The sequence below is a fragment of the Bos mutus genome, chromosome 6, assembly GCF_027580195.1.
Source record: "Bos mutus isolate GX-2022 chromosome 6, NWIPB_WYAK_1.1, whole genome shotgun sequence".
NCBI lineage: Eukaryota > Metazoa > Chordata > Mammalia > Artiodactyla > Bovidae > Bos > Bos mutus.
The window spans coordinates 3,399,956-3,414,496 of NC_091622.1; the positions used below are offsets into that span (position 1 = coordinate 3,399,956).

Sequence of the window (14,541 nt, forward strand, 5' to 3'; positions counted from 1 at the left end):
GATATCTTCTGAGCTGTCTTCCTTCCACATTTTGTTGTGAGATCTCTTATGCATACTGTCTTATAGCTCACTTTTTCTACTTAAAAAAGCCTACTACATTGCCCACATTGATACATACAGATTTAAACCATTTTTAAAAAGCAGCAGCAAATAACCATGACATATTAGAGTAGCGATAAAGCATGTGACCACGAGATGGCGTTAGCACACAACCAACTGTATATGGAAGCTACTGCAACAAATTTTAGGGCTTTCTGGTGGCTCAGAAGGTAACCAATCTACCTGCAATGCAGGAGACCTGGGTTCAATCCCTGGGTCGGAAAGATCCCCTGGAAGAGCAAATGGCAACTCACTCCAGTATCTTACTTGGAGAATTCCATGGACAAAGGATCCTGGCAGGCTACAGTACATAGGGTTGCAAAGAGTTGGCCACGATGAGAGACTAACAATTCTGACAGATTTGCTGGGGGTCAGGGAAAGCCCCTCAGCGCTAATCCCCTCCCCAAAGCAGGGCAGAGCCACTATCCTGCAGGAGAGAAAACGGGGGGTCAGAGAGGGGAGACTCCGGGCCAGATACCTCTGAAAAGCAGCAGTGGCTTTGGGTCTTCTAGAGCCCAAGGGTTGATCTCACCTAATGGGTGATGTTTTGCTGGGTGGTGTTTCACAAGGTATACAAAGCAGGGAGACTAAAAGGTTAAACACCTGCTCTTTGGAACTGTATTAAAAACAACTAGATGTGTAAATTTTGATTTTAACACCAATCAGGCTTTTGAGTTACTAGGTCCCAGACTGCTGTGAGGAACGAAACAAGAGATAACTTTATGCCGGATCACCTTTAACTCCCTTGTATAACAGCTGGCTCCCTGTAAAGTGTGAAGACATTTTACAAATTCTCTGTAGCAAAAAATTATCATAGATTTGTCAAAAGATAAATTTACAACCAATTTACATCATATGTGACAAAAGGCTAATTTTATTAATGTAATCAAGACTACTAACAATAAGTAGGGTAAAATGGTAAAGAAGCACAGGATCTTCCAAATCAACTGTGAAAATGACAGAAGCCAGAAGGAACTGGTGGTTAGAAGTGAGATTGCAACTGTGAACTCCTTGAGAGGATGGGTGGAGGCAGTGGCCTGGGAGGGAGGTGTCTGGCAGCCAGGGAGGGATCTGGAGAGGCTGTACCCTGAGCTCCTGTCTCTCTTCCTTCACCGGGGAAGGGAGAGTGTCCCTGGTGTCCTGGTGGTGGGAGGCACCAGCAGCAGAGACAGAGCCCAGCTAAGCAAGGAGAGATGCAGACAGCCTCCGAGGACGACAGGTGCCTGGAGCTATTACACTTCCTGCTCTCCTGTCAGCAGCTGGTCTCTGCAGTCTCTCCTCTGACACCTGACCCTCCACACTCTCAAACTTTCAAAAACAGACTCAGTCAAGAGGGTGACTTTTAGCATGTTCCCAGGACACATTACATGACAAAAATTGACTCCATCGTGAAGTATGATGCTACAGGTTCAAAGAAAATACCTACCTGAGGGGTGCAACTTCTCAAAAAGAAAGTAAAAAGATAATAAAATTGAACAGCATATACCACCTTAAGCACATTATTGGAACAGATGAACCAATAACTTAAGTTATGACATATTCAAAAGAGTTGAAGAAGAATATGGTAATAAAGCAAAGGGATAAGAAATTACTTCAGAAAACCAGTGATATATGAGATATATATAAATGTGTGTGTGTGTGTTAGAAATAAGATACTTAAAATGAAGTTATAAGATGGAATATCTAGCAGGATGATTATATCAATGAACAAAATAAACTGGGAGATCAAGTTAGGAGCCTTCCAAGGGGAAACAGAAATGAATAAAAATATAGAAAATATAAAAGAAAGGCTAAAAAATCAGGAGAACAGAATTATCAATATCTAGATAATACAAATCCCCAAAAGGAATTGAGGGGCCATACAGTGCAGGACACATAAAGGAAATATCTAGACACACTATAGTAAAATTACAGAAGAGAAAATGCAAGAGAAATTATGAAACGATTCCACTCAAAAAGTAAACCACCCACAAAGGAACCAAAATCAGGCCAACATGAGACTTCTCAACAGTAATACTGGATTCAAGAGACAATGGAGTAATATGTTTGTGCTTAACGTTTTTTAAACAACTTTACTGTGAAGTATACCCTATAAATATAATAAATGTGCATAAAACACAAATATGACACATGAAGAAAATTATAGAGCAAACAGCAAGGTAACCATTATTCAGGTTAAGAATATTGCTGTTCACTTATGAAAGTATCTGTAGAAATCACAGCTGATTTTGCCTGTTTTGAACTTTATAAATGAACCTATACTGTATGCATCCTTTTGTCTATTACTTCTCTTATATTGATTAAAAATTATCAATGCTTATCATATTGTAGTTTCTTTTGCTCTATAGAATTTATCACATTTATTTTTCTATCTTTTATTGATGAACAATTAGTTTTTTCCTCGTTTGAGCTATTACAAATAATATTGTTAGGAATGTTTTTGTATACAAATCTTGAGAGACATGGGCTGGAGTTCCTAGGGATTATGTCCAGGAATGACACGGCTGGATTAGAAGAATTACACATTTTACATTTCAGTTAATGCCAGAGTGGTTTCCCAAAGTGAATAAACAAACAGAAGCTTGTTCTTTGAGGTCAGGAATAAAACAATGACGTCTATCAGTTCATGCTTTTAACATATTAAGGAGTACTGTTCTATTCCTATTTACACATATTTATAAAATCTAAAAAGTCTGGGTTTATAATTTTAACATTAGCAGATATTTGAGTAAGCATTTTAAAAGATAAGGATGGGAATAGCTGGTTTCTATTCCTCTGTATCAGTTTTAAGATATATATTTTTAAAAAATGTGTCCATTTTATTTAAATTTATTTGGTCATAATATCCTTTTATCCTTGCATCATCTGAGGTGATATCACCTGTTTCAGTTTTGATATTGTATAATTGGGTCTTTAAGTTTTTTGAGTAGCCCTGCAGGAATGTATCAATATTACCATTTTTGGGAAAGAAATACATTTTTACATTCATGTTCACATTATGTATATTTTTTCAATTTCAATAATGTCTGCTCTTCATTCTCTTCCACCTTTTTTTTTAATTAATTTTATTTTTAAACTTTACATAATTATATTAGTTTTGCCAAATATCAAAATGAATCCGCCACAGGTATACATGTGTTCCCCATCCTGAACCCTCCTCCCTCCTCCCTCCCCATACCATCCCTCTGGGTCGTCCCAGTGCACCAGCCCCAAGCATCCAGTATCGTGCATCGAACCTGGACTGGCATCTCGTTTCATACATGATATTTTACACGTTTCAATGCCATTCTCCCAAATCTTCCCACCCTCTCCCTCTCCAACAGAGTCCATAAGACTGTTCTATACATCAGTGTCTCTTTTGCTGTCTCGTTCCACCTTCTTTTTGAATTTCTCTTGTTGCCTTTTGCTTGCTTCTAATCAGCATTTCCTCTTCTCTAATATTTATGTGTGTGTAATAAGTTGTTTCACTCATGTCTGAATTTTTGGAACCCTATGGATTGTAGCCTGCCAGGCTCCTTTGTCCATAGCATTCTCCAGGCAAGAATACTGGAGTGAGTTGCTGTTTCCTTCTCCAGGAGGTCTTCCCAATCAGGGATTGAACTTGTGTCTCTTACATATCCTGCATTGGCAGGCAAGTTCTTTATCACTAGCATCACCTTAGATTGAAGCTCTAATGCTTATATTAAAAGAGTTAACTGCTACTTCAGGTGTATCTCACAAATCTGGATAAGTAGTACTTTTGTTATCTTTCAGCCCCAAATATTTTTTAATTTCCTTATGATTTCTTGCCATCTCCTGTCTTACCACTTCAAATTTACGTAGATTCATGGACCTAGAAGGAGATGGCAAGAATGAACATCAACATTTTGGGAATCAGTGAACTAAAATGGACAAGAAAGGGCAAATTTAATTCAGATGATCATTATATCTACTATTGTGGGCAAGAATCCCTTAGAAGAAATGGAGTAACCATCATAGTCCACAAAAGAGTCTGAAATGCAGTACTTGGGTACAATCTCAAAAACAACAGAATGATCTCGGTTTGTTTATAAGACAAATCATTCAATATCACAGTAACCCAAGACTATGCCCCAACCACTAATGCCAAAGAAGTTGAAGTTGAACAGTTCTATGAAGACCTACAATACCTTCTAGAACTAACACCAAAAAAAAGATGTCCTTTTCATCATAGGGGACTAGAATGCAAAAGGAGGAAGTCGAGAGATACGTGAAGTACAAGGAAGTTTGGCCTTGGAGTACAAAATGAAGCAGGGCAAAGGCTAACAGAGTTTTTTGCCAAGAGAACATGCTGGTCATAGTAAACACCCTCTTCCAACAACACAAGAGATGACTCTACACATGGACATCACCAGATAGTCAATCCTGAAATCAGATTGATTATATTTTTTGCAGCCAAAGACAGAGAAGCTCTGTACAGTCAACTAAAACAAGACTGGGAGATGACTGTGCCTCAGATCATGAAGTCCTTATTGGCAAATTCAGGCTTAAATTGGAGAACAAAAAAAACTAGGCCATTCAGGTATGACCTAAATCAAATCCCTTATGATTATACAGTGGAAGTGACAAATAGATTCAAGGGATTACATCTTATAGAGAGGGTGCCTGAAGAACTATGGATGAAGGTTTGTAACATTGTATAGGAGGCGGTCGGTGATCAAAATCATCCCCAAGAGAAAGAAATGCAAAAAGGCAAAATGGCTGTCTGAGGAGGCCTTACAAATAGCTGAGAAAAGAAGATAAGTGAAATGCAAAGGAGCAAAGGAAAGATATCTGAATGCAGAGTTCCAGAGAATAGCGAGGAGAGGTAAGAAAGTCTTCAAAATGATCAATGCAAAGAAATAGAGGAAAACACTAGAATGGGAAAGACTAGAGATCTCTTCAAGAAAATCAGAGATACCAAGGGAACATTTCCTGCAAAGATGGGCTCAATTAAGGACAGAAATCGTATGGACCTAACAGAAGCAGAAGATACTAAGAAGAGGAGGCAAGAATACACAAAAGAATTATACAAAAAATAGCTTCATGACCCAGATAACCATAATGATGTGATCACTCACCCAGAGTCACACGGCCTGGAGTGCAAAGTCAAGTGGGCCTTAGGAAGCATCACTACAAACAAAGCTAGTGGAGGTGATGAAATTCCAGTGGAGCTATTCCAAATCCTGGAAGATGATGCTGTGAAAGTGCTGTACTCAATATGCCAGCAAATTTGGAAAACTCAGCAGTGGCCACAGGACTGGAAAAGGTCAGCTTTCATTCCAATCCCAAAGAAAGGCAATGTCAAAGAATGTTCAAACTACTGCACAATTGCACTCATTTCACATGCTAGAAAAGTAATGCTCAAAATCCTTCAACAATATGTGAACTGAGAAATTCCAAATGTACCATTCTAGATTTACAAAAGGCAGAGGAACCAGAGATCAAATTGCCCACATCTGTTGGATAGTAGAAAAAACTAGAGAATTCCAGAAAAAATTCTGCTTCATTGACTACACTAAAGCCTTTGACTGTGTGGATCACAACAAACTGTGGAAAATTCTTAAAGAGATGGGAATACCAGACCACCTTACCTGCCTCCTGAGAAATCTGTATGCAGGACAGGAAGCAACAGTTTGAACAGGTTCAAAACTGGGAAAGGAGTACAATACGGCTGTATATTGTCACCTTACTTATTTAACTTCTATGCAGAGTAAATCATGTGAAATGCTGGAATGAATGAGGCACATGCTGGAATCAAGATTTCCAGGAGAAATATCAATAACCTCAGACATGCAGATGACACCACTCTTATAGCAGAAAGTGAATTAAAGAGCCTCTTGATGAAGGTGAAAGAGAAGAGTGAAAAAAATGGCTTAAAACTCAACATTAAAAAAACGAAGATCATGGCATCTGGTCCTATTCAGTTCAGTTCAGTTCAGTTAAGTCGCTCAGTCATGTCCGACTCTTTGTGACCCCACGAATCGCAGCACACCAGGCCTCCCTGTCCACCACCAACTCCCGGAGTTCACTCAAGCTCATGTCCATTGAGTTGGTGATGCCATCCAGCCATCTCATCCTCTGTCATCCCCTTCTCCTCCTGCCCCCAATCCCTCCCAGCATCAGGATCTTTTCCAATGAGTCAACTCTTCGCATGAGGTGGCCAAAGTATTACTTCATGGCAAATAGATGAAGAAACAATAGAAACAGTGAGAAACTTTATTTACTTTTGCTCCAAAATCACTGAGGATCGTGACTGCAGCCATGATATTAGAAGACGCTTGCTCCTGTAAGAAAAGCAACGACAAACCTAGACATCATATTAAGAAGCAGAGACATTACTTTGCCTACAAATGTCTGTCTAGTCAAAGCTATGGTTTCTCCAGCAGTCATGTACTGATATGAGAGCTGTACAATGAAGGCTGAGCACCAACAATTGAGTCTCTCAAACTGTGGTGCTAGAGAAGACTCTTGAGAGTCCCTTGGACAGCAAGGAGATAAAACCAATCAATCCTAAAGGAAATCACCCCTGAATATTGATTGGAAGGACTGATGCTAAAGCTGAAGCTCCAGTACTCTGGTCACCTGATGCAAAGAGCCAAATCATTGGAAAAGAACATGCTGGGAAGGATTAAAGGCAGGAATAGAAGGGGATGACAAGATGAGATCGTTGGATGGCATCACTGACTCAACAGACATGAATCTGAACAAACTCTGGGAGATGGTGAAGGACAGGGAAGCCTGTCAAATTGCAGTCCATGGGATCGCAGAGAGTTGGACATGACTGAGCAACTGAATGACAATATGACTTAACTCATGACTTATTTGAAAGTATAATTCTTAATTTCTAATATATGGAAATTGTTCCTCCATCTTGTTGTTGTTGATTTCTAGTCTATTTGCACAGTGGTTAGAGGACACCTTCTGTAGGATTTCCAACCTTTCAAATTTGTTTGGATTCCCTCTCTGGCCCAATGATCATTTTTGGCAACTATTCCATATATGTTGGAAAACAAATGTATTCTCTCAAGCACTGGAAGCAGTATTGATCCATTAGGTCAAACTCTGTTGGTGATCTAATATTCTAAATCATTGTGACTATTTTATCCGATTGGGGAATTCTCTGGTGGTCCAGTGGTTAGAACTCCATGCTTTTACTGCCAAGGGCCTAGGCTGGAGAACTAAGATCCCACAAGCCACATGGCTTGGCATATACACACACACACACACACATATACACACACACATTGGTTGTTGTATTAATTACGAAAAAAAGATTATTTTCTTCGAAGTCTGTTCATTTTCTACTATTTGAAATTTTATCAGTTTTCCACTATATATTTGGGCCTATATTACCAGGTGAATATAAATAAATACTGGAGTAGGAAATGGCAAACCACTCCAGTATTCTTGCCTGGAAAATTCCATGGACAGAGGAGCCTGGAGGGCTACAGTCCATAGGGTCACAAGAGTCAGACATGACTCAGTGACTTCACGTAAATAAATACAGTGGAAAGTTTTTACCATCATGAAGTGACCTTTTTTAACTACCATAATACTTTTTTGTCCTGCAGTCTATTTTCTATAACATTAATATATCTATATTATCATTATTTTGCTTGGTATTTGATTAGCATCCTTCTCTTCATCTTTAACTAATTTTTCTGTTTCTTTATATTTAGATGTGTCTCAATAAATAGATGGAGAAGGCAATGGCACCCCACTCCAGTGTTCTTGCCTGGAGAATCCCAGGGACAGGGGAGCCTGGTGGGCTGCAGACCATGGGGTCGCAAAGAGTCGGACATGACTGAGCGACTTCACTTTGACTTTTCCCTTTCATGCATTGGAGAAGGAAATGGCAAACCACTCCAGTGTTCTTGCCTGGAGAATCCCAGGGACAGGGGAGCCTGGTGGGCCACTGTCTATGGGGTCGCACAGAGTTGGACACGACTGAAGCAACTTAGCAGCAGCAGCAGCTAAGTAAATAATAGAATAATAATAGAATATTATATAAATATTATATAAATAATATATAGAATAAATAGAACACAGTTGTATATTTTAAGCCCAATGTTAAATTGGGGCAGTTCATCCATAATTATTATTATATGGATTTAAATCTGTCACCATATTTTAAAATGTTCTTTACAGTTTTCTTTTTTTTTTTTCATTTCACTGCCCTGAATGATCTCAATGTTTAAAATTATCCCATTTTCTCCACTTGTTTGTATCCTATTCAAAATCATATATCCTGTTTCTATTCTTTTAGTGATAACCCTAGAAATTTGTCATGTATTATTATATCAATATCTAATGTTAATCAATACTTTACTGTTACACACACACCTCAGTACATTTGTGAGAGCACAGGGAAATAGCTTTAAAGATAAAGATATCTCCCAACTTTTCACAGTTTTTACAGGGTGGCAGGGATGCAAGGGTGTGATATTGGAGGGCAAGAAGTAGGATTCATCCTGGTTTTCACTGTGGTGCATGTACACATTAAATTATGACCAAATATTAGTCTTCATTATTATATATATATATATATATATAGTATGTTGTTATGTAACATATACTCTTCCTCTCTTCCTTTGTATAACTCATTTTGCATTTACTACAGTGTATTTTAAATATGATGTCTTGCCTATAATTAATATTATTTAGAATTGAACCTGAATGGTGAAAATACAAAATCTTTTTTCCAACCCAAATTATAATGAGAAAAGAATTTAGGATATATTGTTGGCAATTTGAAATTAATAATGAGGTTGGTACAGGTAGGGAATTTTGTGATCAGTAGAGCAGTTAGTAACAACTTAAATGGCCAGAATAAGAATTTTTAAAATGTATTTTTATTGTAGCTTATTGACAATATTGTATTAATTTATGCTGTAGAGCAAAGTGACTCAGTTATAAACATATATTCATTCTTTTTAAATATTCTTTTCCATTATGGTTTATCACAGGATATTGAATAGTTTCCCATACTGTACCGGAGAAGGCGATGGCACCCCACTCCAGTACTCTTGCTTGGAAAATCCCATGGACGGGGGAGCCTGGTAGGCTGCAGTCCATGGGGTCGCTAAGTCGGACATGACCGAGCGACTTCACTTTCACTTTTCACTTTCATGCATTAGAGAAGGAAATGGCAACCCACTCCAGTGTTCTTGCCTGGAGAATCCCAGGGACGGGGAAGCCTGGTGGGCTGCCATCTACGGGTCACACAGAGTCAGACACAACTGAAGCGACTTAGCAGCAGCAGCATACTGTACAGTAGGATCTTGTTGTTTACCCAGTCTATACATGATGGTTTGCATCTACTGACGCCAAACTCCTAGTCCATCCCTCACTCCCTGTCTTCCTCCTTGGTAATCACCAAGGAGGTGATTTCTATGTTCATGTGTTTCTATGTAGGTGTCTTCTATGTTTGTGTATATTTCTTTCATAAAAATACAGCTTCCCTGGTGGCTCAAACAGTAAAGCGTCTACCTACAATGTGAGAGACCCCAGTGCAATCACTGGATCGGGAAGATCCCTTGGAGAAGGAAATGGCAACTGACTCCAGGACTCCTGCCTGGAAAATCCCATGGACAGAAGAACGTGGTAGGTTATGTTCCATGGGGTCACAAAGAGTCAGACACAACTGAGAGACTTCATTTCACTTTCATAGATAAGTTCATCTGTGCCTTATTTTAGATTCCATGTATAAGTGATACCATATGGTATTTGTCTTTCTTACTTCACTTAGTATGATAATCTTTAGTTGCATCTATGTTGCTTCAAATGGCATTATTCCTTTCTTTTTTATGTCTGAGTAATATTCTGTGGTATATATGTACCACATCTTCTTTACCACTCATCAACGGATGGACATTTAGGCTGTTCCCAAGTCTTGGCTATTGGGCATTTTGCTGCTATGAACACAGGGGTGCACCCATCTTTTTGAATTATAGTTTTGTCTAGACACATGCCTAAGGGTAGGATTGCTAGATCATATGGTAATTCTATTTTTAGATTTTTTGGGGAACCTCCATACTTTCTAGAGTAGCTGCACCAGCTTACATTCCTACCAGCCGTATAGGTTTCCCTTTTCTCCACAGCCTCTCCAGTAATTGTTACTCGTAAACTTTTAAAATCATGGCCACAGAATAATAATTTAATGCTTACTGGATTTGCAGTAGCATAGAACTCAGAACAATGATGTGCCCTGAGCTAGATTCAGGGAATAGGCTTGGGTGCGTGTAAGGTGGCTTCACAGGAAATGGTGAGAGTACAGAAGTAGGGTGTAAACATTATGGGTTAACTGTTATCAGTAGAATAATACTTCCAGAGTACATACTGCAAGGTTGCCCTTGATTGTGTAGCTTCATACAGTGTGCACTTCCACACACTTAAAAGCATTGCCCCAAGATTCATGGATCCTGTGGTCACCCACTCTTGGTTACAATTTAGTTTTAAATGGCTATATTTGTTGATTAAATACATGAACCTGTACACACATATCTAACAAACATACCCAACTTCACTACGTCTGTAGCTCCTTGCCACTGTCTGGTTTTCTCCTTTAATTCAGGTGACAAGAGTCTCTCCTTGACCAAATTCTACTTAGGTTCCCCTGAACTCATTTTTCAACAAGGCCTGGAATTTTGGATTTCCTATTCTTACCTGATTATTCAGTTTTAGTAGGGAAGTCAGTTTAGACAGAATCCCCAATCTTCCATATCTGGTCAACCTCTATTACTATCAGGTGATGGCTGATTACACCAGCCTGCCTATTTCCAGGTTTGGCTTCCCAGATGGCGCTAGTGGTAAAGAACTTGCCTGCCAGTGCATGTTAGACAGAAGAGACCTGGGTTCCTTCCCCTGGGTCGGGATGATCCTCTGGAGGAGGCCGCGAGCAACCCATTCCAGTATTCTTGCCTGGAGAATGAATCCCAAGGACAGAGGAGCACAGTGGACTGCAGGATATCAGGTCACACAGCATCGGACACGACTGAAGCAACTTAGCACCTACGCATTAGGTTAGTGTAGCCAGAACACACCATTATCCTTAATGTTTCTTCATAGTACTTTCCGTCCACCAACCCTGACTCTGCTCCTTGGCTATAAAGTCCCACTTGTCCACGTATATTCCCAGTAGATCTCTCCCCCATTGTGGTGATCCTTACACAGAGGAGGAATCTCTTCAATATAAAGTTTGTCTTAACTTCCCTTGGGCTTCCCTGGTGGCTCAGCTGGCAAAGAATCCGCCTGCAATGCGGGAGACCTGGATTTGATCCCTGGGTTGGGAAGATCCCCTGGAGAAGGGAAAGGCTACCCACTCCAGTATTCTGGCCTGGAGAAATCCATGGACTATATAGCCCACGGAGTCGCAAAGAGTGGGATACGACTGAGCGACTTTCATTTCATTTCACTTCACTTCACTTCCGTTAGTAAGTGTCTTGAAAATTTTGGCTTTAACATAGGTCTCTGTTAAACTCTTTCAAAAGTGGATTTCAGAGACCACCACGCCTAAAACAACTTCTCTGCCTTCCCTTCAACTTTGTTTTTCAAAATACTTACACTACTGGAAACAATATTAATTGATAGGGTTTTGTTTTTTGGGTTTTTTCCTCCACATTCTGCCTTGGAATATGAGCTGAGCAAGGCCATGGAAATAATTTGCCCGTTCCCAAAGCCTTGCACACAATTTGCTGAATGAATATAATGTCCATGGACTCCTACCAAGTACAGATGGAACGAAGATACATCCTGAGAACACAGAAAAAGCAGGTGGGAGGAAGCCTCGAGTGTGCAGACGGGGCTCTCACGGGTGAGGACACAGCCTCGCGGGAGCCTTGCTTCGGCAGCCAGGAGGCGCAGAGGGCAGGCCTGGGCTGGGCGGGAGCCTAGAGCCGCCTCGTCTGAAGAGGCTGTGTGGTCCTGGATCTGAGCGCAGGGCAGACGCCTGAGAGCCCACGTTTCCCTCGGCACCGGAGAGCGCCCGGCTGACACGTCAAAGTCTCCTGCGGCTCACAAAAATCGGGGGTCTTGTTTCCAGGGACGTTTCAGGAAAGAGCACTCGCTCCCCCACTTCCGGTCGGGTCGCCCGGCTCCTTCCGCCCCTCGTGTGTTTGGCGGGACTCACCGCGCGACGTGCCGTTGCTGCCGGCGGTCAGGTGCTGGCGTTGGAGTCGGAGTTCCGAGGCCCAAACCGTGAGAACGTCGCCATGGTGGGTACCCCCAGGTTCCTAGAAGGCCCCGGTCAGTGCCGGGTCGGGGAGGCGGGCCGGTGTCGGGCGGCTGGGAGCGGGTAGGGAGTGAGACCGGGGGGCGGGGCCGGCGAGGGCTCCGCGCGTTCGGGGCTCTGCTCGGGGCCCTGCATGGCTCCGCCCCCTGCCCTCGGGGATGCGTGAGGCTCCGCCTGTTCGCTCCTCAGCTGGTGGGGGCTGGGGCGCAGAGGACGCGGCTGAACTGAGAGCTGCTGGCACGGCGCGGTCGGCTGGCCTCCGGTCCTCTCCCCGCCTTCCCGCCAGTGACCACTCCCACCCCAGACCCCGCCTCCGCGCCTCTAGCGAAAGAGAGCCTATATAGCACACTTAAGTATAAAGGTCAATTGTATAAGGAATTCTCGAGTATTACTTACTATAAGAAATCCCCGTTCTCCTCCTTGAATCTGTATCTCCAGGAGCCACTTAGAGGTAACTAGTATCTAAATTCTGCTTGCTTGTCTTTATACTTACAGCTTGTTTGTATGCCAGAGCTGCTCTTTCTTGCCTTTTTCGCTTCTGTTCTTGAGAATAATTCTTGAATACGAACATGCTGCTGCTGCTAAGTCGCTTCAGTCGTGTCCGACTCTGTGCGACCCCATAGACGGCAGCCCATCAGGCTCCCCAGTCCCTGGGATTCTCCAGGCAAGAACACTGGAGTGGGTTGCCATTTCCTTCTCCAGTGCGTGAAAGTGAAAAGTGAAAGTGAAGTCGCTCAGTCGTGTCCGACTTTTCGCTATCCCATGGACTGCAGCCCACCAGGCTCCTCCATCCATGGGATTTTCCAGGCCAAGAGTACTGGAGTGGGGTGCCATTGCCTTCTCCGAACATGGTTTTTAAATATTTATTTTTCAGTTAGTTTCTAACGAAAACAACGACATAGAAAGTTTATAGTGTGGCAAAAAGTTTTCTGGTCATTATCATTATCAAGTCATTAAAAAGTTATCAAACCAGATAACCAAAAAGTTATCTGGTCTGATATCTGGTTATTATCATCATTAAAAGTTATCTGGTCAGTTATCAAGGCAGTATCATTACTCCCTTTTTATTTTCTTTTTCTCCTTTTCATTGTATTTTCATTTTTCACGTCAGTTTTTGCTTCAGGCTATACACGTTTGTGTAAATTCAGTCTTTTTTATGTATCAGTATGTGCGATTGCCAGCTCTTCATAATTTTCTAGCCTAACTACTGTTAGTAGTTGGATTGTGTGTTTGTGATTGGGGGTGTTCATTGACATTTGATTGTAGTTGTCCTTGACTGTCAGAACTTCACTTTTGTCAGGCTGTACAGTAGGAGTATGTTGCCTTATGAGTTAAGGAATATAAATCTGTTCTCATTGGCACGTTTCCTGGCCTGTCATTTTTCTGGTGCATCAGCAGTGTCTCTGTTGCATCCTGTCTTGAATTTAAACTCAGCTTGGAGCTGGAGGTTTTTCCATTTGCACATTTGTATCAGTTACTCTATAAACTTCTTTCCTACAGCTCAGAATGTGGGCAGTGGAGTCCTGGAGCATGTTTGGCACCTGTCTTTGCTAAATTATGGTCTTGATGAAGTTACTTAACCCCTCTAGAACTCAGTTATTCTGTTAAGTTGGAATAATCATAGTGTCTGACTAATAGAATTATGAAAATTAAATGTAAACAGCTTAGCCCAGTGTCTGGTGCTTAGTAAATGTTAGTTATTGCAATTACTTTAGTAATAGTAGAGGTACCTGATGGTCATTTGTATATATTCTTTGGAAAAGTGTCTATTCGTGTCCTTGCCCAGTTTTTAATTAGATTTTTGTTGTTGTTGTTATTGTATGAATTCCTTTTGTATTTTGGATACTAACTCCTTATCAGGTAGGTGATTTTGCCAATATTTTCTTCCAACTCCTGTAGATTCCTTTTTATTTTGTTGACCATTTCTTTTGCTCTGCAGAAGCTTTTTCATTTGATGTAGTCCTGCTTGCTTATTTTTGGGTTTGTTGCTTATGCCTTTGGTTTCATACCCAAACAGTCATTGCTGAGGTCAATGTCAAGTAACTTTTCTCCCTATGTTTTCTACTAAGAATTTTACAGTCGAGGCCTTACATTTAAATCTTTCATCTATTTTGAGCAAATTTTTGCAAGTGGTGTAAGGGAGCAGACCAGTTTCATTCTTTTGCATGTGAATGTCCAGTTTCCCAGAACCATTTATGGAAAAGACTGTCTTT

General features: G+C 41.0%; 1 protein-coding gene across 2 annotated transcripts in view; it reads left to right on the plus strand.

The window, feature by feature from the left end:
• The first annotated feature begins 11,703 nt into the window (after positions 1-11,703).
• TMA16 (translation machinery associated 16 homolog) overlaps positions 11,704-14,541 on the plus strand; it is a 31,044-nt gene continuing 28,206 nt past the window's right edge. Inside the window, exon 1 of one of the 2 annotated variants that reach the window (XM_005904458.3) lies at positions 11,704-12,311. In XM_005904458.3, the coding sequence (XP_005904520.1) occupies positions 12,309-12,311 (3 nt within the window). In that variant the 5' untranslated portion in view covers positions 11,704-12,308. Of the gene's footprint in view, positions 12,312-12,572; positions 12,780-14,541 lie in introns of those variants that run through there. The other variant, XM_070371929.1, reaches the window with a different exon arrangement.